Below are 24,098 nucleotides of genomic sequence, written 5' to 3' on the forward strand. Positions count from 1 at the left end.
CGCCGCAGGCTGGACAATTAGACAAAGTTTAAGATACTGCACATATAATTACTATGGAGCAATGCATTACAAGAATTGACTTTTTTTTTTTAACTAGGGAGCAATATTTGCCCCCTGGAATGAATTTACTCTGGATATTTTTTATCTTTGCGATTTACAAGGCATTTTAAATGTGAAAATATGAAATTCTCTTTGTGAACAATTATGATTTTATCAGATCAAAGCTGCCATTTTCCATCTAACTGCAGTTTCAATTTTTAGAATGCTGGGAGCATTTTAAAAGACACATTGAATAAAATATATTAAATATCGGTTAACTAAAAATTAATTATTAAACATAAGCTTAAACATTTAACGTTTAAAAATCAATACAAAAAAAATGTATAATAATTACAAATGGGTATTTCTGTCCTAATATTTTCACTATTAAATGCATTTGTCACTTTCAGAAGTTTTGTCATTTCTAATCCTGATCTGAGATAATATTTCTTCATTTTAAGTCAAGATACATAACTAAGCCACCCATATCTATAGGTCTGCGCATCATTTGTTGTGTTTAATTGCAGAAATAACAACAGAACATCTGTCTTCACCCCTAACAGGTGTAAACTGCATTACAACAGCACTACTGCACCGTTTGATTGAGAAGCTAGATTTCACCACTTACTTTTTCCTCTTTCTCCTTCATCTTTTCCTGTCTTGGTCCTTTCTCTGATGCCAGTCGGTCCTGAGAGACACGGGTCACATGATCTCATTTACAGCTCAGGTTACATAATGTGGCAACAGCAGATCGACAGAAATAAACAATGATTTCACCATTATCCTGCACCACAAACACGCAGCAAGCAAACTATAGCATGCTTTTTGTCTCGTCCTCTTATCGTTCCTTTAACTTCCTCATTGTGGCAACAGCATGGGAGTAATTAGCTTTGGCAACAGCTGTGTGTAACGGGGGCGTTTAGTTGTGGTTCGTTACGACAGCGATTGCACATGGCTTCATGCTCTATTTAACCCAACACACTACACATGACCTTTGACAGGCATCACTGCTACAATGTCAACAATACAGGGTTTGTTTGACATGATAACAGGCAGGTGTTTGTGTACCTTGCGTCTTTGGATGGAGTTGCGCTTGAGCGTGTTGAGGAAGAAGGCGGCCGAGCAGGTTCTGGACAGTGAGAGGCTCTTGTTGTTGGGCGAGAGGCTGTTGGAGCGCTCTGAGAAAGACAAGAGGAGCAAAATAGTGAGATGCAAAATACAGTTGCATGAATGTGGCAAAGAAATAAAAATGTTATATAAAAGAAAAAATGATTAAATATATTTGCAAACCATAAATAATGACCAAAAATCATAAAAAAAAACTAAAAATTATGTATAACGTGTCCAAAAATATGATCTATTATTTAAGCTTTTCATATTGCAGCAAAACCAGAAACACTGTGTGTAATTCAACAACTCAGAGCAATGGCATAATATATATATATATATATATATATATATATATATATATATATATATATATATATATAAAATACGATTTGAGAGCTATAGCAGAGGGGAGGCTGTTCAGCAAATAATGCAACATTTTAGTCTGTTTTTGATATCATATGACCACTTCTTTGGTGCTTTTTATGTTTAGTACTGTAAGGATAAACTTACAAATGAAAATCGGCACCTAAGACTCTCATTTTTGACTGAACAAATACAATTTCCCCAGTTTAATATCAAACTGTCCACAGCCGTCCACTGTCATTATCTTCCATATTGTTACATCTTGAAGCCAACCAAAAGAACATCAACAAAACAATAATTTATTGAAGGATAGTCTGAAGCTTTCAAATCATGGGTTATACATACATATATTAAACAAAATAAAAATAGCAAAATCTCAAAAGCATATTTTTATATTAAAATGAAAACAAATACAAAAATAAATATATTAACAAACAATAATAAAATAATAATAGCAAAAACTGTAAAAAAGCCACAGACAACTCAAGTTCAACAACTCAAAGCAATAACATAATATAATACATAAAATATAAATAGTTAATAAATATCTACATACATTTAAAATATAAACAAAATTATAAATAAACTTAAATATTAATAAACAATAATAAAATAAAAATAGCAAAACTGTAAAAAAGAGCATTGCATTTTACATGTAGTTCAAAAAGAAATGTCAAAATATTCTTAATTGTAATAATTAATAATAATAAAATAAATAAAATTTAAAATAAATGTAGTGCAAACATTGTGAATTGTAAATTAAACATGCTTAAAATGTCTTCAAATTCTGAACATCAACCATATCATGCACAAGAAAAGCGTAATTTATAATCTCTTTCATAATCCAGAACAACCTTACATAAACTGTGCATTTTAGATGCAATTCGCTGGATCGCTTCAGTAATACATAAAAATTGATGCAAAGTAAAATAAAACAATAATAAATAATCACATGAATAAATAATAAAATACAATAAAATAACTTCCTACCCTTTAAACTGGAACAAATACGAGTCGTCCCATTCAATATGCGGTTTGCAGTGGCGTGTTAGAGATGAGCTGTATTGGATCCCACCCCCTTCCCCAGAATACACACATCCACAGCCTGCGTGACTGACAGCTCAACATCTGTGTGAGATCCCCTCCCAAACACAGCATCCAACAACTAAACGCTCAATCCCACTCCCTAAAGCCCCTCTAATGGCTGCGACTCCTCTTCTGCAGATGGCGTCTCAGAGCGGTGCGTGTCGAGGCTGGACTGAGATCCACTCCCACCCAATGGCCCATGAGCTGCTGATTTCTCCCCAGCTGAGTGCATTTGCTGCTGCAGCCGCTGCTGTCAGACTACAGCAGAAAACTGCCCATTCACAGCAGTGCATGCTGGGAAGGGGTCTTAAAGAGACAGCAGACCTGATTTCAGGTGGTGATGATGATGCTATTATGTGTGCTAAGACATTCATCAGCCTGTTTCTCTTATAGTAGATGCTCTGAAAATGAAAAACTTTTTTTCTCTGAATTTTCATACAGATCATGCATATAAACTAGGGATGTGCATCTCCATAACTGAGGCCGATGCGATACGATACATATGAAGTAGCTAGCGATGCGATGCGATACGATTCACCCCATTACGATGCAGTGCGATCCGATTTCGATTCGATCCGATTCAACACAATGCGATTCGATGCAATGGAAAAAATATGATTGCATTTATTTCTTTGGTTCAGGCAGACAGCAAATCATAAATTAACTTATGATTATGATGACTTTATGATGCTGAAAATTAAGCTTTGATCAAAGGAATAATTTACATTTTAAAATATATTTTAAAAGCAATAGAATAAATATAAACAAATATTTAGAAATCTAAAATATAAACTGGTCAAATAAACTAGTTATTTGAAATTGTAATAATATTTCATATTATTACTATTTTTACTGTATTTCCTGATTTCAGGTGGTGATGATGATGCTATTATGTGTGCTAAGACATTCATCAGCCTGTTTCTCTTATAGTAGATGCTCTGAAAATGAAAAACTGAAAAACTTTTTTTCTCTGAATTTTCATACAGATCATGCATATAAACTAGGGATGTGCATCTCCATAACTGAGGCCGATGCGATACGATACATATGAAGTAGCTAGCGATGCGATGCGATACAATTCACCCCATTACGATGCAGTGCGATCCGATTTCGATTCGATCCGATTCAACACAATGCGATTCGATGCAATGGAAAAAATATGATTGCATTTATTTCTTTGGTTCAGGCAGACAGCAAATCATAAATTAACTTATGATTATGATGACTTTATGATGCTGAAAATTAAGCTTTGATCAAAGGAATAATTTACATTTTAAAATATATTTTAAAAGCAATAGAATAAATATAAACAAATATTTAGAAATCTAAAATATAAACTGGTCAAATAAACTAGTTATTTGAAATTGTAATAATATTTCATATTATTACTATTTTTACTGTATTTTTGATCAAATAAATGCAGCCCCGGTGAGCAGAAGAGTCTTCAAAAATATTTCAAGAAATCTCACCGACCCCATAGTGCAGGGGTCTTCAACTAAAATTGCTTGAGGTCCAGTAATGAACCCTTCTCACCAGCCAAGGTCCAGACAATTATATAGTAGGGATGCACCGATACCATTTTTTCAGATTCGATCCGATACCAAAAATTCTGAGTATCGGCCGATACCGATCCGATACTAGCACTGTTTTTTTTAAATCAACGTAGAATTTCTACACCTCAGTGTGTTGACCTGATCATCACTGTTTTGTGTGTTAAACACAATCTACTAAACATAGACAACTTCATTTTAAATAAAAATAACAATTGAAAAAATATATAATCATAAACTATGACAATAATACTATTATAATACTATTATAAACTAGGTTAGTGAATAATTCAGCATCAAAAGTTATTCTAGAAAAATCATGAGTGCAATAGTTTGAGCCTTTTCTTTTAACAGTTTTAAATCTCAGTTACTGTGCGCTCTTGGAAAGAGTTTCATCGTCTTGACTGTCGAAACCGAACACGACACGCAGTTTGAATGCTGAATGGAGGATGACAGACAGCCGCAGTGGAGACAAGAGTTTAAGTGAACTTGACTTAAATATTCATCTACCTCACATTAAATTATGGAACGGCTTCACTTGGAATATAGTGCACGAACACTTTATGGTGCTTTATAATGTTTTTGTGCGGCTTAATAACAGAATAGTATACGCACGATATCGGATTTGGATCGGTCTCGTCTGACCGATACCCGATCCGGTAGAAAATGCCAGTATCGGAGCCGATACTGATACTGAGTATCAGATCTGTGCATCCCTATTACAGGTGCATCTCAATAAATTAGAATGTCATGGAAAAGTTCATTTATTTCAGTAATTCAACTCAAATTGTGAAACTCGTGTATTAAATAAATTCAATGCACACAGACTGAAGTAGTTTAAGTCTTTGGTTCTTTTAATTGTGATGATTTTGGCTCACATTTAACAAAAACCCACCAATTCACTCTCTCAACAAATTAGAATACTTCATAAGACCAATAAATACAAAAAAACATTTTTAGTGAATTGTTGTCCTTCTGGAAAGTATGTTCATTTACTGTACATGTACTCAATACTTGGTAGGGGCTCCTTTTGCTTTAATTACTGCCTCAATTTGGCGTGGCATGGAGGTGATCAGTTTGTGGCACTGCTGAGGTGGTATAGAAGCCCAGGTTTCTTTGACAGTGGCCTTCAGCTCATCTACATTTTTTGGTCTCTTGTTTCTCATTTTCCTCTTGACAATACAGACAGACAGTTCAGGTCTGGTGAGTTTGCTGGCCAGTCAAGCACACCAACACCAGGGTAATTTAACCAACTTTTGGTGCTTTTGGCAGTGTGGGCAGGTGCCAAATCCTGCTGGAAAATGAAATCAGCATCTTCAAAAAGCTGGTCAGCCCTAAAAAAACATGAATTGACGGGTTTTTGCCAGACCGGGGTTTCTGCAGGATATTTAAGCTCATATTTAAGACTAAGACATTTTTTAAGACCTGCACAAATAAAAATTAAAACGACTGTAAAAAGCATGATTTAGAGTTCAGATACAGGTTTCACAAAAACAAAAAGTTTTATAAAATGATTAACTTCACATTTCAGCCTTTAAACCATTTCTTTAAGAAAATGGAGGCAAAAGTATAAATTATTATATTAATTTAAACAATTATTATCAATCAATTATTATATTAATTAACATATACATATACAGTATGTTACTGTCTTAATTGTTTAAATGTTTATAATGCATTAACTTCTTGTCGATCCACTAGTTCACATTTGCAACTCTGCGAGTTTGCTGCATAAAAACATGGGTTGATTTTCACATTGATCTGAACAAAAACAGACAGGCTTATTGAAAAAGCTAATTAATTCTCTGCCAGCAGGTTGCGCTTTTGGAACAGCATAAATCAGTGGTTTTCAATCCTGTTTCTCGGGACCCACTGCTCTGCACATTTTGCATGTCTCCCTTATCTGACACACTCATTTGAGTTCATGGAGCTCTTTCCTAATGAGATGATGATCTGAATCAGGTGTGTAAATTAGGGAGACATGCAAAATGTGCAGAGCTGTGGGTCCCCAGGAACAAGTTTGAAAACCACTGGCATAAATATAGCGGTTTCCCCGGTAACGGCAGTACACAAAGCAATGCAGCAGCTGACTTTGAAACGTGCATATTCAATGAAAAAAGAGTTTTGAAGTTTTATCGTCACATTAAGATTATCGCAATTCTTGTCCTACCGTCCCCAAATTTAAGACCTCCTGAAATCATAAATAATTTTTGAGAATGTCATAGGACCCAAACGGCTCTACTGAGCTGACCTGATGTGCTTCATATAAACTTGATTTTGTTAGAAAATAGCGTTTGGCCTTTATTTATTTCATTATATCAAAAGGCTTCGCAGTCCGGATGGACACATCTCTTGGTCCGGATTCAGACCGGAGTCTGCCAGTTGGCGACCCCTCCCGTAGTGTATGACTGCCTACAGTTACTTTTTTTTTTTAATTACGGACCTTTTTAACACATTAACAACTATTTATCTATAATCCTAAAACGCAGTGTGAACTATGTCAGTATGCACAAGTTTGCCGGTCATAACAGAAGTAATTGTAAAATACAGATACTGTAAAACCCTTTAAAAAAAAGATATTCAATCTGAGACTGAATAAGCAACGTAAATACAACCAATAAATTGTATTATATATTTCAGACAATCAGTAAAAGTGTATTTCAAAGTTATAAATGCGTCCAGACACAGTCTTAATTACCTGCTGGAGTATGTTTCTCTGTGAGAGCGTTGCGTATCTGTGTGAGGTAGACAACCATAGACAGCTGGTCGATTTTCCCGCAGGTGGTCATTTCACTGGCACGCATGACCGGAGTGATCCCAAACTCTCTCTCCATCAGGTCAAAGGCCAACTTATTGTTCCCGGTGATGTTATATTCATCTAGACAAGACATGTCACTGCAAGAGATGACAACATGCATATCATTTGCATAATATTGCAGGTATTATAAGTCTATCTCTCCATCCATCCATCCATCCATCCAAAAGTTTGGGGTTAGTAAGATTTTGAATGTTTTTGGTTTTGAAGTATTTTCTCTCTCACCAATGCTGCATTTATTTGTAAACTCATATACAGTAAAAGCAGTAATAATGTGAAACATTTTTACAAATTGAAATACATGAAAAATTGAAATTGAAAATAAAATTGAATATATTTTAAAATGTAATGTATTCCAGTCATAGTAAAGCTGAATTTTCAGCAGCCATTGCTCTAGTCATTTTTTTCAGGATTCTATGATTAACTGAAAGTTCAGAAGAACAGCATTTGGTTGGAACTGAAATCTTTTGTAACTTTATAAATGCTTTAAATGTCACTTTTGATCAATGTAACGCATCCTTGCTGAATAAAAGTATAATTTATTTAAAAAAAAATCTTATTGACCTCAAATTTTCTGTATCTAGCAAGAACTTTTCACAGCAAAACTGAGCTCTGCATGTTTAATCAGACACTAATATTCTTGTTCGCTGTTGGTTAAGGTGATCCTACATGAGTTCAGGTCTGAAGTTGTGGATGAGAGCGCAGAGGGCCATCCCGGACCTCCAGGACTCGCTCAGGTCTTTCACCTTCACATGTTTGTACCCCGCTGTGTTCTTCTGACACCAGGACAGCAGATCCTCCAGACGCCTGATAGAGTCTAAACACATGAATTCAGTTCATCACTTCCCTGTAAAGTCTGAGTTTGTTCATTTCTGAGATGTTAAAAGATATAGAATGATAATAAATTAACATATATTAACAGATAGATAGCATATTATTGAAAACAATATTGCAAAAAAGTGGCTATATATATATATATATATATATATATATATACTACATTTAACACACAGTCATGCATATATACACAATTATTAGCAAGTATACGTAAGTTAAGGTGTGATTGTCGTATGGCACTTACCTTTTTTAAGTTTAGTTTTTATGATGGGTTTCGTCGGTTTGTTGGCTTTACCATCCTCTATGTTATATAGACGCTTGATCTTTAAATTGAACAAACAGTCTTCATTAAAAACTCTTCCATTGCTAGTTACAGTATTTCAGGCAGCTTTTGCATGTGTGTAGGTGTGCGTCTAGGACTGTGTGTTTGACCTGCACAGGTTTCATCAAGGACAGGTTGGCATTCGGGTAACGTGTGGATGGATCGATGCTGTAGGCGGCGTAGTTCTTGCTTGTGTTTTCTGGAGTCGTTTGAGAGAGTAACTGATACAAGCTCTCCCTGTAAGAGATACGCACAGCATCAAGCAATACTGCACTAACTGACTCATACATGCATTTTATATGGTTTTATATTGATACATACATTTCAAAAGTTCGGGGTGGATAAGATTTTAAAGTTTTTGATCACCAAGCCTGCATTTATTTGATAAAAAATGTAGAGTAAAAATGTTAATATTACAATTTAAAATAGCTGATTTTTATTTAAATATACTTTAAAATGTAATTTATTCTTGTGATGCAAAGCTGAATTTTCAGCATCATTACTCCAGTCTTCAGTGTCACATGATCTTTCAGAAATCATTCTGATATGCTGATTTGCTGCTCAAGAAACATTTATTATTATTATCAATGTTGAAAACAGTTGTGCTGCTTAATATGTGTGTAGACACTGAGATAATGTTTTTAAGGATTATTTGATAAATAGAAAGAAAAAAATAACAATTTATTTGAAATATAATTTTTTGTAATATTATAAATGGTGTAAAAATGGTAAATTGTACCTCTCCGCCAACACCTCCAGGGGTGGCACACCTTTTCCCCAACTCCTGACCATCCACGCCGTGTCAAATGCAGCCAGGAAACCACGAGCAATGCCCGTACCCAGAGGCCAAAACGGCTGCAGAAGAATACATAAATAAAATAAAATCATTTAAAAAAGAAAATAAACAAATAAAAATGTATTTCAAAGTATTCCCAACGTAGGGAATTTCAAAGTATTTCAAAGTAAAAATAATAAAATTAAATAAAACAAATCATGGCCAATATTTATATTTAGCTGATGTTTTACTTAGTTTGATGGCCAATACATTGTTTGACTGTTGTACTGTTTAAACAGTGTTTACAATAAAAACTAAAATTTTCCATAGAATGATCACACAACATTATAATAAATATTATAATGAAAAAAGACACTGTAGTAGCCAGTGTTGCCAACTAATTTTCAGAGAAAGTTGCTAAAGAAAGGTTGCTAAATGACGTTGTGATGTCATTGCGCGATGAAGTCATTGCTTAATCACGATGCAAAATTGTCACAACATCAAATCTCAGCAAAAATATATATTTTATGTTAACTTAGATTTGTTGGTAAAATAATATGCATAATATAATATTAAAATATAAATAACTGTATTTTTAAATACATTGAATTATTGAACACCTACACATCTTTGAATGATTACAATTTAAGTTTTTTTTTTATAGCTAGTAAACTAGCTAATACTACACATTCTCAACCATTATGCTTTAAGCAGTGTATTAGTAGTTAGTTAGTATGCTACAATCTAAGAAAAGTCTGTAAACATAGGGCACAATATATATGTTAATAATATGAAAATAATTTTCCGTATTGGTTTTTTACCTGCATTTTAAATTACGAATTGTGTTTTCGGGTTACAGGATTACAATGGGTAATGTATTTGGTAATGTCCTGGAAAATTACTAATATCTTTTCTGTTTTTCTTACAGCGTACTAACTGATCAACAATCGCAAGTACAAGCTACTAACAAAGTGTATCATAAATGAACAATTATTCAAATTATTATTGCAAATAGCAGCTAACTCAATTCACGTGATGTGTGTACTGCTAGGCATCTTTGATTTCCTCTTTTTGTGTAACTTTGGATGGAAAATGTGTGCCTTTTTATTGTCTGAGTCACTTATCAAAAGTTGCTAAAAGTTGCCAAATAAATGTTAAAATGTGCTAAATTTGTTGCTGAGTGCTTTTGGAAGAAAAGGTTGCAAAGATAGTCTGAAAAGTTGCTAAATTTAGCAACAAAATTGTTAAGTTGGCAACACTGGTAGTAGCCCAGATTGAAAAATATAGTTCTGAAATAGAAGAAGAAAAAAAAAAAAAGTCCTTATATTATTTGCCTTCATTATCAGTCTAATGTCCTAATCAGCCACTCTGTTTACTCATAACACACCTCTACTAGAGAGTCTCCCACCAGCGCGATGAGCAGTCTCTTCCCCTTCCTCTCCTTCACCAGAGAGGCATTCTCTGCCCTGTGCATGCAGGTGAAGTCAAACATGGCCACATCCGGATGGCCCGCGTGGTTCTTGGCGAACTCCAGGTCTGGCAGCATGTGATCTGTGGAGAAGTCAGCGGCGTCGTATGCGTACTTCTGCAGGGCCTCCTGGTTGACGTTTGCAGGTGCGAGCAGCTGATTGACATCAGAAAAGTCCTGAGAACGAGAAGCAAGAAAGGTTTAACGCTAGTCCTGTTGTTTCAGTGCTGATAATAATCAGAAATGGTTCTTGAGCAGCAAATCAGATTATTACAATGATTTCTGAAAGATCATGTGACACTTAGGGCTGGAGTAATGATGCTGAAAATTCAGCTTTGCATCACAGGAGTAAATTACATTTTACAAATTTTTTTACATAGAAAACAGCTATTTTAACCAGTAATAATATTTCACAATATTACTCATTTATTTAATTTGTACTCCCTTTGAGCTAAAATATATTGGTTGCATTTCTAAGAGAACACAAATAGCAACTGTCTGCAGTTATTCCAGTGAGAATACAGTGACAAAAGAGGACAAGAATAGCTGTGAGGATTGATAAATGTGTTTGTAAGTGTAAATGTGAGCGGGTTGAAACACGCTTGAAGTATCAGCTCTGCTGATAAAACCATGGCCTCTTTTCAAGCGTTTCTAGGCTCTGTTCAGCCTTTATATAAGATATTCTCAAAGCTTCAGGTCTTTGGATGTGTTTCACTGTGTGTCGTACCTGCTTTATAACTCCTTTTTTTAACAAGCTTCCCTTTTTTGCAGTCATCACAAAATAGTGAGTATCATCTTTGTAGTAGACAATGTTCTCTAGATCAACGCCTGGAAAACATGACAAAGGACAGGACAGAGAATAAAGTGTGTGTGGGTTTACTTTTTATGTTTTGGAGACAAAACTGGGTAACACTTTATTTTAAGGTGTCCTTGTTACACACCACATGTACTTACTATTATAATAATAATTAGTTATGCACAATTACATGCAAGTAACACTAAGCCAAACCCTAACCCTATAGTAAGTACATGCCATTAATTAACATTACTCAGTACTTAAATGTATAATTACACTGTTACAATGACACCTTAAAATAAAGTGTAACCCAAAACTGTTCTTAATAGCTAAATTGAACAAAAAGAAAAAAGTGATTTCTAAATTTTTTTTTTCTTTTTGAATGTAAACTGTCTAGACTCTATGGTGTATTCTCAGTGAGATGAAGTAACTGTGAGTCTGTACCGATCTCAGTCTGGAGCGCCTGGAAGAATTTCTGGTTGTATATTCGGGCCACGCCGCTGATCTCCTGCACCCGAGCCTCTTGTTTACTGTGGCGGTTTACAAAGTTTGCAGTGATACCGATGGCTAACTTTCCCCTGAGCTCCTTTACCTTAAAACCTGAAGTAACATGAGGAAAACAACAGTGAGAAAGTGTCGTTAATAAAAAGTTAAAAAGAAAGATTTAAATGCATTGAATAATATAATAAAAAATAATAAAAGCATTTAGTACAAAGTGACTGGGATAGGTTTTTTGACACAGATTTTTTTTTTACATTTAATTAAAAATAAAATCAAATAAACAATAAAAAGTATTTCGTACAAAGCGACTTGGATAAGGATAGATTTTATAAACAATTTTGTTTTTCGTTCTACAAAATAAAGTAAAATAAAATTAGTTTGATAGACTCACCTTATAAATAACTAAAAAAAATAGTTCAAAGTGACTTGGATGAGGAGGGTTTTTATAACATAAAACAATTAATTATGAAGATAAAATTTTAAATAAAATTAAATCAAAAAATTTAAGTATTTCATACAAAGTGACTTGGATAAGGTTAAAAAGTTAAAAAGAAAGATTTAAATGCATTGAATAATATAATAAAAAATAATAAAAGCATTTAGTACAAAGTGACTGGGATAGGTTTTTTGACACAGATTTTTTTTTTTACATTTAATTAAAAATAAAATCAAATAAACAATAAAAAGTATTTCGTACAAAGCGACTTGGATAAGGATAGATTTTATAAACAATTTTGTTTTTCGTTCTACAAAATAAAGTAAAATAAAATTAGTTTGATAGACTCACCTTATAAATAACTAAAAAAAATAGTTCAAAGTGACTTGGATGAGGAGGGTTTTTATAACATAAAACAATTAATTATGAAGATAAAATTTTAAATAAAATTAAATCAAAAAATTTAAGTATTTCATACAAAGTGACTTGGATAAGGATAGTTTTTAGGACAAGAATTATTTTATTTGTTTTAATTTTTTTCGTTCTACAAAATACAGTTAAATAAAATTTGTTTTATAAACTCACCTTATAAATGAAAAAATAAATAAACAAACAAACAAGTGACTTGGATAAGGAGGGTTTTTACAACATAAAAATAATTCATTTTTAAGATAAAATTTAATTTAATAATAAAATAAAAATAAAATAAAATAAAATAAAATATTCAAAGCTTTAAGTACAAAACGACAAAGTGAATTTCATGGAATTCACTCGTCTGCGTAAATGTTTTATTTACCATCCGGCACATATCTTCCCCCTCCAGCTGAAATAAAAACATCAAACTCAAAAGCAGCAGCTGTGTGGGACGCAGGAGACACCTGTGCCCTCCATCCTGAGAGAAAGAGATATGAGACTAAAAGTTAAGTTTATCTACACGACTGCAGATCTTTCAATGTCCCGTGACAACTAAAGCTGGTTTGTACCTGTGGATCCTGATGGCTCCTGCAGACCTTCAAAGGTCACACCTGTGTGCACCTCGACCCCCAAAATCAGGGCCAGTTTCAACAGAATCATCTGCAGCTGACGGATACCTAGAGAAACACAGACCTCACTACTATACCTCAATTTAAGTTATACATTATAAGAAAATAACTTCTTGAAGTTTCACTTTGACTATATTAACTTTCTTAATAGACCTTCCTGGTCCTACTGTAAACAATTCATTAGTGCACACTATTCTAAACAAATGTGACCCTGGACCACAAAACCAGTCATAAGGGTCTATTTTTGATTTATATATCATCTGAAAGCTGAATACATAAGCTTTCCATTGATGTATGGTTTGTTAGGATAGAAATATTTGGCCGAGATACAACTATTTGAAAATCTGGAATCTGAGGGTGCAAAAAAATCTAAATATTGAGAAAACCGCCTTTAAAGTTGTCCAAATGAAGTTCTTAGCAATGCATATTACTAATAAAAAATTAAGTTTTAATATATTTATGGTAGGAAATGTACAAAATATATTCATGGAACATGATCTTTACTTAATATCCTAATGATTTTTGGCATAAAAGAAAAATCAATAATTTTGACCCATATAATGTTTTTTTGGCTATTGCTACAAATATACCCCAGCGACTTAACACCGGTTTTGTGCTCCAGGGTCACAAATGTTTTCATAATCTTTCATCAAATGTAATAACTTGCCATGCCTCTAAAGCGGATTCCCTGTAGGCCAGAGAATATATTAACCAATAATATCATATTTGAACATTTCACAATCCAATCAAATCTTGATAAATTCCTGCCACAATTTTTTATTTTTTTTGTGCGTGTTGAATGACATTTCACTCAGAAATACTCTCAAAAATTCAAAGGTTTGAGGTCGGAAAGATTTTTTCTTCAAGTAAATTAAAACTTGCATTCAAAAATGATCTATGAAATTGATCAAAATGACAGTCAATACATTTATAATGTTACAAATGATTTTTTCTTTAAATAAACAGTTCTTTTGAACTTTTTAATCAAAGAATCCTGGAAAAAATGATCACATTTTTACAATGTTTCTTGAACAGCTAATCAGCATAGAGTGATTTCTGAACGAAATTTCAGCATGGCATCACAAGAATAAATTACATTCTACAAAATAATCAAACAGAAAACAGTAATTTGATATTGTAATAATATTTCTATTTTGACTATTTTTTAACAAATAAATGCAGTCTTGGTGCGCATAAAAGACTTCTTTCAAACATATATTTATTTCAGATATTCTCAAATCCTTGGGTCTTTGAATTAATTTTGGAAGCAAAATTAGGTTATGACTGTCATTCACGTTGACTGATTAATTTGGTAAACTAAAACAACAACAAAAACCCAGCAAAACATATAGATGCTCACTTATGTGATGAATGGATCCACTGCAGAATCTGCCATAGAATTTCTTTGCACCAAGGTTGAGAAGGTCTCGAATGGTGTACAGCCACAGATGCAGGACGTTATTCCTGGTGAAGGACGCTCTTTTTTCCAGTACAACTACCTGAGCACCTAGCAGAGCCAATTCGATCGCTGTCCTGAGACCACATGGACCCGCACCCAGCACTAAACACTAACACCGAGAGAGAAACTGGGTTACATTTCCCAGCGTCAAACAACTTTATACATGGAAATATCTGACATTTCTCAGGTCATTTATGGTACCTTGTTTTGGTGACACGCCTGGCCCTGGTCATAGTCCAGATGGGCGGCTCTCTTGTCGATCTTCTGCCAGAGGTCTTTGGCTTTCCAGTAGTTGAGTCTGTCCTTCAGCTTGCTGTAGAAGTGCTTATAGTCCCTGGGCTCGACCTCCAGGTGGCGGCAGAGTTCGATGAAGTTCTGCTGTGTCTCTTTACAAGTCTGCGCCTGAACAAAGCGGTCAAACAGAGCGTGGCTGGGATCGACAGAGTCAGGCTCGTTGGCCATTGTGATGGGAGAGGCCTGGAGCCTGCTAGATGAGCTGCGGAGACAAGAGAGAGTGTTTACGGAGAGATTTCAAACAAAAAGCGCGTTACAAAAGTCAACTCTGACTTAAAAGGTTTTTAAACAACCACTGAACATTAATTTTGATGAGTAACTCAACCAGTATTTGTGCTACAAGAAGGAAAGATCTCTCAAATATCTCAGTAATTAGAATCACGGTTTACATTTCTCATTTTTAAGTCGCTTTATTAGATAAAAGCGTTTGCTAAATGAATAAATGTCAAAGTAATTGTAATTTCCACCTGGTAAACAGGCAAATAACCCTGTTTAAAGGAGAGACCTGAGTCATATCTAGAAACCACAATATCATATAGAGATGAGAATGTGATCTAACAGCCTCTCAAAATACCCGAGCACTAAAAACACCTTGGCAACCAAAATACAACACCTTGGCAACCACCCAACACACAATAGGAGTTCTGCATGAAAAAGCAACACCTGCGTAAAAAAAAAAGACTTGTCTTGGCTGATATATTCCAGTTTAACTGATAGTTCACTGGAACTAGTACGGATAAGTTCTGGGAAATTAATGGATGGATTTTCAGTGTGAACAAATCCAAAATCATAGGGGTGACAAAGCAAGCAAGACTGATTAAATAACAAAACATTGTCATCATTTGTATCAAGAAGCCTCTCTCTTCTGCATTTCATTTGTCTGAATTGCTTTCTGTCACGACTATGCTTCTGCAACAGTTCATTTATAATATAAAATGTATGTATCTACATGGTTTCTGCAAGTTTTCTGAAGTAAAGATAATTATAATTATAAATGAAAGGGAACATAATAATGAAAATCAAAGTTTGGAAAAAAAAGTGAAAGTAAAAAGTGAATTTATGATTAAAAAAGGGGCAAAATATCTGCCAGTGGGCTCAGAACAATCAACTTAATTCAAATGGAAACAAGTTAATAAACTAACTTAATTCAGATCAGTTTCTCATGGAGCAAGAGTTCATATGTTCGGTTTGCACCTCAAGTAAATATAACTTGATTTAAAGATGTTTAGATATTTGTATTGTAAACAAGGCAAAATACTGACATTTTAATAAAACAGGAAACATTAAAGAGGTCATGAACTGCCTCTGTTTTTTATTTTGTACTGTTCTCAGAAGTCCCATACAATGTTATCAAGATTTTGACATCAAAATACATCATAATTTAGAAGCAATAAGCTATTTTCTGTCCTGCTTTTAACCCCCTTCATCAGAACGCTCTGTTGGAGTAGGCAGATTGTAGACTCGGAAGTAAACGCCCACTGCTGTGATTGGCTAACACTTGTGTATGTTTGACAGTAGAGGTTAGGGATGCACCGAATATTCGGCAACCGAAATTATTCGGCCGAAAATAGAAAAAGCGAAAAGGCCGAATAATATGTACCGAACAATGATGAACGCGATCAAATAGAGGCACGCGCTAATGCAGCAAACATGTCAGCAGTGTGAAAGTATTTAAAACTATCAGAGAAAGACGCAGAAACCATTACAAGCACGAAGCACCGACAGCGAGAGACTGTTTAGTGCTGCATCACGTCTCCGATGAGAAGATGGGGTGGCTAATGCTGGTGGTTAGGTTACTGTATGAGGATTGAAATCGCAAAATGGCCTCAAAAGATAAAAAAAGAGCACTTTTAGATAAAGAAGGCAATAATAGATGGCACTCGTGGAGGTAGGAAAACAAAGTTCTTTATGAACCTCAGAATTGCTTGGAATAAAGAATTAAATGCAAAAGAAAAGGCAGTAGAGCTGACTGTTTCTGTCAATGGTAGGTTTTAATTTAGAATGTTTGTGATAATGTAAGAAAAGTAGTTTAAATGTTTTGCCATTTGCTAGAGCAACTTAATATATCAATCTAGAAGTAAATGCAAAAGTAAAAAGCATTGAATAATGTGTTTCTTACATTTATTGCGTTTAAACACGTCTATGAAAGATTGTATTACTGCACTGTGTAAAAAAAGAATCGCAATACTGAAAAAGCATTTTAAGTAACAATGTTTGGATTTGAAATCAAATTAATAGATAAATGTTGTGTTTGTATTAAACAGCCACGGATCAGTTGCAGACTCCTGTGTGAAAACAGTGCGCACCTGCTGCTTCTGCACCACTTACATACTGCAGAGACTGCATACGCACTGCAAACAGAGTATGTGTGAACCTCATATACAGCTCACAAAATCAGGCTTGCGCTGTGTGTAAGCTATTGTGCAACAATTGCATGATTGTAAAAACAAAAATGCAGTGCATGATCAAACATTTAGGTGAGTCTAAAAAAATGCCCCATCCACTCCTCAAATAAAAAACAAATCCCCTCTTACAAGAGTCACCTAAGAGGGGAATTCATTTTCAAAAATGAAATTCAGGCCCTGAATAAATGTCTAAAATTCCTGATTGGAGTTTTACTATAAATAATTCTACATGATAAAAAGAAGGCTTTAAAAAGATCGGTATCGGTGATCGTATCTGCAGATATTGCTTTCTGTGATCGGCCTCAAAAATCCTGATCGGAGCTCCCCTATTTGACAGTCTATATTCCTCACAGATGGATGCTGCTGTGATTTAAGTTAAAAACACATAAATACTCATCAAATACAGATCAAACGATCTGTAATAACAGACAAAGTAATAGTGATCACATAATGAAAACATTTACTCACACTTGTGTGGTGTGACATTACTGTCGGATCCAATATAGCAGACACAGCATAGTCTTTTAGTTTCAGTCTTTCTGAAAATCCCGTGTCAAATTGTGCCTTGTTTGTAAACGAGTCCACGGTAAAATTAAGTGAACAAAGGACCAAGTTCTTACTGACACGGTCTGGAACTTTATTTTTAAGTTCATCCACTCTTTCCTAATGTTTGGAACAGAAGGAAGGCAATGCAAATACAATTTTTTCCAAAACTAGGCACTGTACAGCGTCTCGTTGTCTTCGGAGCATCTTTATCGTTTGGTTTCTGTGTAGACCTACACGTTCGCCTCTTTTGTAAACACTATATGTGCGAATCGGTGGGCGGAGCTAAACAGGCAGCGATGTAGAAGCAGGCGTTGATCTTCTTCTGCAGAAGCGGTGTTTCGCCGCACTATTACACCAAAGAGTGGCATATTCCACAAGCTGTCATTTTGGCAGACTGGCTTCAATATAAGCTGTTTTTAGTAGGGATGCTCCGATCGATCGGCATCGGCCGATAATCATATTTTATGACTCGATCGGTACTCACCAACTTGGCCGATCTCAGGAACTGGAACGACGGAACAAAAACAGAGGTTTCCCCAGTAACAGCTGTACACAAAGCAGCGCTGAGCTCACAAACGCTGCTTTATCAGGCATATAACATGCAAGATGAAATGAAAATGACATAGAAAATTTTCTAAAGATAGTCTTCCTTCAGAAATACAGTGATATAAAATCACCCGCACCTCGTTTTGATTTTTAAACGTGCAGTACATGCTCATGTTTATTCAACCAAGCCTTTTGGAAAATCCGTCAGTTTTGATATTGTGGTGAGCGCCACAAATAAATAAATGCATGGGAAACACATCCCACAGCACAACCACCTGAGTCCAACTTCAGTCTACTCATCACCTTAACTTTAACTGTGTTTGTAGCCGGTGACATAGCCAGACTGATAAACAAACACAGACCGGAAGTTAACTTCGGGCCAGGCGCGTGTGCTCATTAAAACCGTCTATATAAAGCTTGAAGCATTAGAATCGGCATCGGTATCGGCCGATCACCATGACAAGAAATCGGTACTTAGTATCAGCTGCAAAAATTCTGATCGGAGCATCCCTAGTTTTTAATGAGAAAGTTTTGAATTCTGAAAATACTACTACAGGATGTTTTTTATAGTACAATAACCTCTTAAATGTCAAAAGATCAAGCGTATTTTGGTTTCTCAGTTCACGACCCCTTTAATGCCATGGCTTTAAGAATTCAAGACTTTCTGCTCTGATTTTAGACCTTTTAAGTAGAGGTGCTCCGATCCGCCTTTTTCGCCTCCGAGAGTTTGAGTGAACTTTAATGTAAGGACTTAAATATTCATATGTAGCTCACATTAAGCTATCGTATGGCTTCAGAAGTAACACAGAATAATTTGCACAATCGAGGAAAAAAAATTAAAAAAAAAATCTCGGATTTGGATCGGCCCTCTCTGACCGATACCCGGATCCGAGAAAAATGGCACTATCGGAGCCGATACCCGATGTCACGAATTCGGTCCATGGACTTCCGTTCCTTCAACACCAGAGGTCACCCTTTCCTTTACAATGACTCTCGCACAACACAGGGGCTGACGAGACGTGAGATGTGTGGATCCATCTGCAAGCTTTTATTAAAGAGACGTGGTATAACAGGCAGGGTCGAACAATGGCAAATAGGTATATGGAGGGCAAAAACACAACAATAGTCCTAGGGCTAGCGTAGGTCACCGATCGGCAGACAGAATCACAGGGGTGAGACGAGAGGGAAAAATCCAGGAAAACAGGCAAAGATAAGAAACCGCAAAAACAGGCAAGGCAAAACAAGGAAAACACGGAGACTCGGAAAGGGGTACAGGCTAAACAATACTCAGCAAAGAATGGCAGTTTGAGTGGGTGTTATATAGTGAGTGAGGTGATAAGAAACAGCTGTGTGCAATGAGTGCAATCAGTGCAGTGTGCAAACCGTGCAATGAATGATGGGATATGTAGTCCGGGGTGCTATGCAACAGTTTGTGTTGTGCGAGAGTCAATGTAAAAGAAAGGGTGACCATGGACCGAATTCGTGACACCCGATATGAATATCGGATCGGCGCATCGCTACTTCTAAGTCTTTATTTGTGACAGTGCAGATTAAGACTTTAAAAACTCCTGATCTATAAAATATGACAGCAACAGTAATATATAGTGGAGATCAAAATTAGAAAACAACCTACAATGTAAGACAACATGTAACGGATGCACTCCGAGCTGGTTGAAAATGTGATAATTCAAGTCAGATGAGATGTTAAATGAATCGCGATACAATTGGGGTGGGTATTTATAATATGAATATATCCGAGGCGAACTGACAAGTTTAGATGGTATTTCCTTTTCATCTTAACTACAATGCATGTACAAGTAGTGTTTATACGTACAGTGCTGCTTTGTTTACAGCGGCAAAAAAACTAAACAAAAAAACCCCCAGCTGCATCGCTGCTGTCCCATGAGCGCCACCTGCTGTCAGAGAGTGAATCTGCGTTCTCATTCAGCCCGTCTGCTGTTTTTATGCAGTTTTATGTGATAATTTCACAAAGCTAATATCACACCATTATTTTTTTGCTTCAAATGCCTAGTCTGCAATGACCAAGCCTCTCATCAGCAGAAAGAACAAGAAATTTACAGCTAAGAAATCCACTACAGTTAGCAAACTATGGAAGAGAGTGGAAGAAGAGTGGACCAAGATCCCACCAGCACAGTGTGAGAAACTGGTGATGTCCTGTGGCTGCGGATCTGCTGAAATCATTCAAAAGCAAGGGCCTCTACACTTCCGACTAACTTTTGACAGCTGTAGCGCTCAAATATTTTAGATGTAATCTTCTTTCATGCTACAGTGGTTACTGGTCTCTAATTTTGAGCACTGTGTTTTCCACAAAATTAAGGTTTTTGTTGAAGCACCTTGGTTATTTTGTAAAATATGCTAGTAGAACAGTGGTGTATTCACTGCTAATATTCCTTCAAATTTTGAGCGATGAAGATTAACAGTATTTCAGCAGAAATCTTTCCTAACAATATAAGTTTTTATCAATTTAACACATCCTTGGTACAGTAAACAAACATTAATTTCTTTCAAAAAAGAGAGAAAAAATATTTACTGACCCCAAAAGTTTTAATGATAGTACATTGTTACAAAATACTTCTATTTTGAATAAAAGCTTTTATTTTAATTCATCAAAGAATTCTGAAAAACCTGATAATTTTAAAGAATCTTAAGCAGCAACAATAGTTTCCAACATTGATAATGAATCAGCATATCAGAATGATTTCTGAAAGATCATGTGACACTGAAGACTGGAGCAATGGCTGATGAAAATTTAGCTTTGCATCACAGGAATAAAATAGATTTTAAAGTATATTACAACCTTCTACATTGCGAGTAAATCACTAAATCTTACTCTGGGCGACTAAATAATGTCTAACATTAGCCATTGGCTAATAAATTCTTAGATTTTACACGCCAGTATGTGTGTGAGAGAATATTGTTATAAATTGCAATAATATTTCATAATACTGATTTTGTTTTTGTATTTTTGATCAAATAAATGCAGCTTTGATGAGCATAAGAAACTTCTTAAAAAAAAACTATAAAAATCTTACTAATCCCAAACTTTTGAATGGCAGTGTATATATTTACACAAACACACAATATTATATATATATATATATATATATATATATATAAATATATATATAGGTGGGTTTTTGTTAAATGTGAGCCAAAATCTTAATACAAAAATTAATACACGAGTTTCACAATTTGAGTTGAATTACTGAAATAAATGAACTTTTCCACGACATTCTAATTTATTGAGATGCACCTGTAAATATTTATATTTATACACATATATACACACACACACACCTGTATATTAAAATAAAATGTTCTACATGCACAAGACAACAAACATTACTATAATAAACAAAATAAACTTACAACAAACAAAAGATTCAATTCAATTGCAGAGACGAGTGCCTAAACAAAAGCATAGCATACTGTTCAGCCTGAACGAGCTTCATGGAATCAAGTTCCACAACTTTTAGCAGGCAACAATGTATTGTAAAGTTAACCCCGTGAGATCACATAAACAGACAGCAGTTATGACTAATGATATGTCACAAAACTAGATTTAGGTTAGTTTACAACAAGCAAGCAAGCGAGTGCACACCGGTACTACTGCATAACATCACGTCAAGTGAGTCACTGGCTGCAGGCTGTACAAAAAAACAGGGTGGAATATATCTCTAAGCGTTTCATGTGACAGTAATGTACGTGTAAATTTAGATTTCCAGCCCACACTGATGATGAGTGTAACTGAAGCAAGACTATTTTAACACAACATTCAGTGTCACCTGCGATTCTTGTGGGTTTCATGAATGCAAAGTGTCCGCGTCATTACAAACTCTCTGGATCACATGCAGATTCTTACAAAGCACAAATTTTGCCTTCAGTCAGTCATGTTGGACATTCTTTCTCTTTGATACAATAAATACATCACTTGTGGAAAGATGATTGCAAAAAGCCATGCAAGTTAAACAAGCAAGTTCACTTTCAATTCAATCCCATATGAAAAGTGAAAGCATTTTAATAATGTTTAAATTTAGCATCCTAAATAACTTATCTAGTACCACATTAGAATTACTAGTTGCATATAAACTGATAAACTCTTACCTTTAAATGCTTAAACGCAGTTTAAACTTGAGTTAAGAGGATAAAGTGAAATGATACTCTCTTCACAGCATCTCTGGTCTGACTCTTAGTGTGCTGAGCTACTGTAAGTACTTCCTTTAAAACAGAGGCTTGTAACTAAAACACACATGGTATTAATGAGGACAGACTCAATACTGCATCTTGTGACATCCCTGTTTTAATTAAAGATTTCCCCGTTTTACCTCATCTCTAATGACGTCAGATTACTTCTTGGTTCCCAGTTCAACTTCTCAGTGAATGAATGATAAACATCAAGGACAAAGTCCTAGAAATTTGCAGAACAATGTGTTGTTTTATGATCTAAAGCATCATTGATGTTAAGAGTTTAAGAAAACAGTGATTGTAATGCAGAATGCATTGCTAAAGTGAGGTTAATTCAATACTGTAACTCCTTTTTCAGGGTGACGTCTTGTTACTCTTTCTGTGTGAAAAACAGCACGTGACTTCAGGTGGTTTTCGTGTTCAAACCCCATAATCAGCCCCCTGTGTGCCAATAAATTGCTTCAAGCAGATGTTGCAGCACTTCCCGAATGTTTTACGGTCACACAGCATGTAACGCAGACAATAATCTCTCACACATCACTTCCTGGAAACAAACAAAGTCATGTCTTGTTCATGTTAACACTTACCAAATGGTAGGGATACCGACTGACAGAGTTTAAATGAGTCAGTTGACAGCATGTCGGTTTTGCTGTTGTTTGAACATAAAGCCCTGTGATATGAGGAACAGATGTGAGACAGAGACACACACATCTTTTCAGGTACAGCATGCCAATCATGACACATATCAACACCTCTCATAAATCGAGTGGGTGGATCTCACAAAATTATGTGTGTGTGTGTGTGTGTGTGTGTGTGTACCTAACTAACCATATTTTGGGGACAAATTTGTACCCAAAAGTGAGCAAAACCTGACAAAATCTGCAAAAACCTCAATTTGTGGATGTCCTCATTTGTAAAACTGTTATAAAAATAAAGTAAACACAGTTTTTTTTTACTTTTGAAATTGCAAAAATGCAGAAAGTTTTCTGTGAGGGGTAGGGTTAGGGTTAGGGGTGGGTTTAGGTTAAAGTGAAGTGACATGTGGCCAAGTATGGTTACCCATACTAGGAATTAGTGCTCTGCATTTACCCATCCTAAGTGCACACACACAGCAGTGAACACACACAAACCGTGAACACACACCCGGAGCAGTGGGCAGCCATTTATGCTGCGGCGCCCGGGGAGCAGTTGGGGGTTCAGTGCCTTGCTCAAGGACACCTCAGTCGTGGTATTGAAGGTGGAAGAGAGTGCTGTACATTCACTCCCCCCACCTACAATCCCTGCCGGACCGGAGACTTGAACTCGCAACCTTTGGGTTACGAGTCCGACTCTCTAACCATTAGGCCACAACTTCCCCAAAAAGCATGTATAACTATCTGTATATAAAAACAATAGAAGTCTATGTAATGTCCCCATTTAGATAGCCAAGTAAACGTGTGTGTTTGTGTGTGTGTGTGTGTGTGTGTGTGTGTGTGTGTGTGAAATACAATACCTCTCATAA

The 24,098-nt window shown here is 35.4% G+C and overlaps 1 protein-coding gene across 1 annotated transcript in view; it reads right to left on the reverse strand.

Moving 5' to 3' along the window:
- mical1 (microtubule associated monooxygenase, calponin and LIM domain containing 1) overlaps positions 1-24,098 on the reverse strand; it is a 42,725-nt gene that overhangs the window by 14,013 nt on the left and 4,614 nt on the right. Inside the window, exons 2-15 of the mRNA XM_016242423.1 lie at positions 14,802-15,096; positions 14,502-14,709; positions 13,082-13,189; positions 12,895-12,990; positions 11,606-11,761; positions 11,093-11,193; positions 10,285-10,542; positions 8,862-8,977; positions 8,233-8,359; positions 8,045-8,123; positions 7,633-7,780; positions 6,847-7,043; positions 1,108-1,217; positions 668-727 (exon numbers count right to left, since the gene is read on the reverse strand). Of these exons, the coding sequence (XP_016097909.1) occupies positions 668-727; positions 1,108-1,217; positions 6,847-7,043; positions 7,633-7,780; positions 8,045-8,123; positions 8,233-8,359; positions 8,862-8,977; positions 10,285-10,542; positions 11,093-11,193; positions 11,606-11,761; positions 12,895-12,990; positions 13,082-13,189; positions 14,502-14,709; positions 14,802-15,062 (2,025 nt within the window). The 5' untranslated portion in view covers positions 15,063-15,096. The remainder of the gene's footprint in view (positions 1-667; positions 728-1,107; positions 1,218-6,846; positions 7,044-7,632; positions 7,781-8,044; positions 8,124-8,232; positions 8,360-8,861; positions 8,978-10,284; positions 10,543-11,092; positions 11,194-11,605; positions 11,762-12,894; positions 12,991-13,081; positions 13,190-14,501; positions 14,710-14,801; positions 15,097-24,098) is intronic.

Source organism: Sinocyclocheilus grahami, unplaced genomic scaffold (assembly GCF_001515645.1).
Source record: "Sinocyclocheilus grahami isolate Dianchi unplaced genomic scaffold, SAMN03320097.WGS_v1.1 scaffold657.1, whole genome shotgun sequence".
NCBI classification, from domain to species: Eukaryota; Metazoa; Chordata; class Actinopteri; order Cypriniformes; family Cyprinidae; genus Sinocyclocheilus; species Sinocyclocheilus grahami.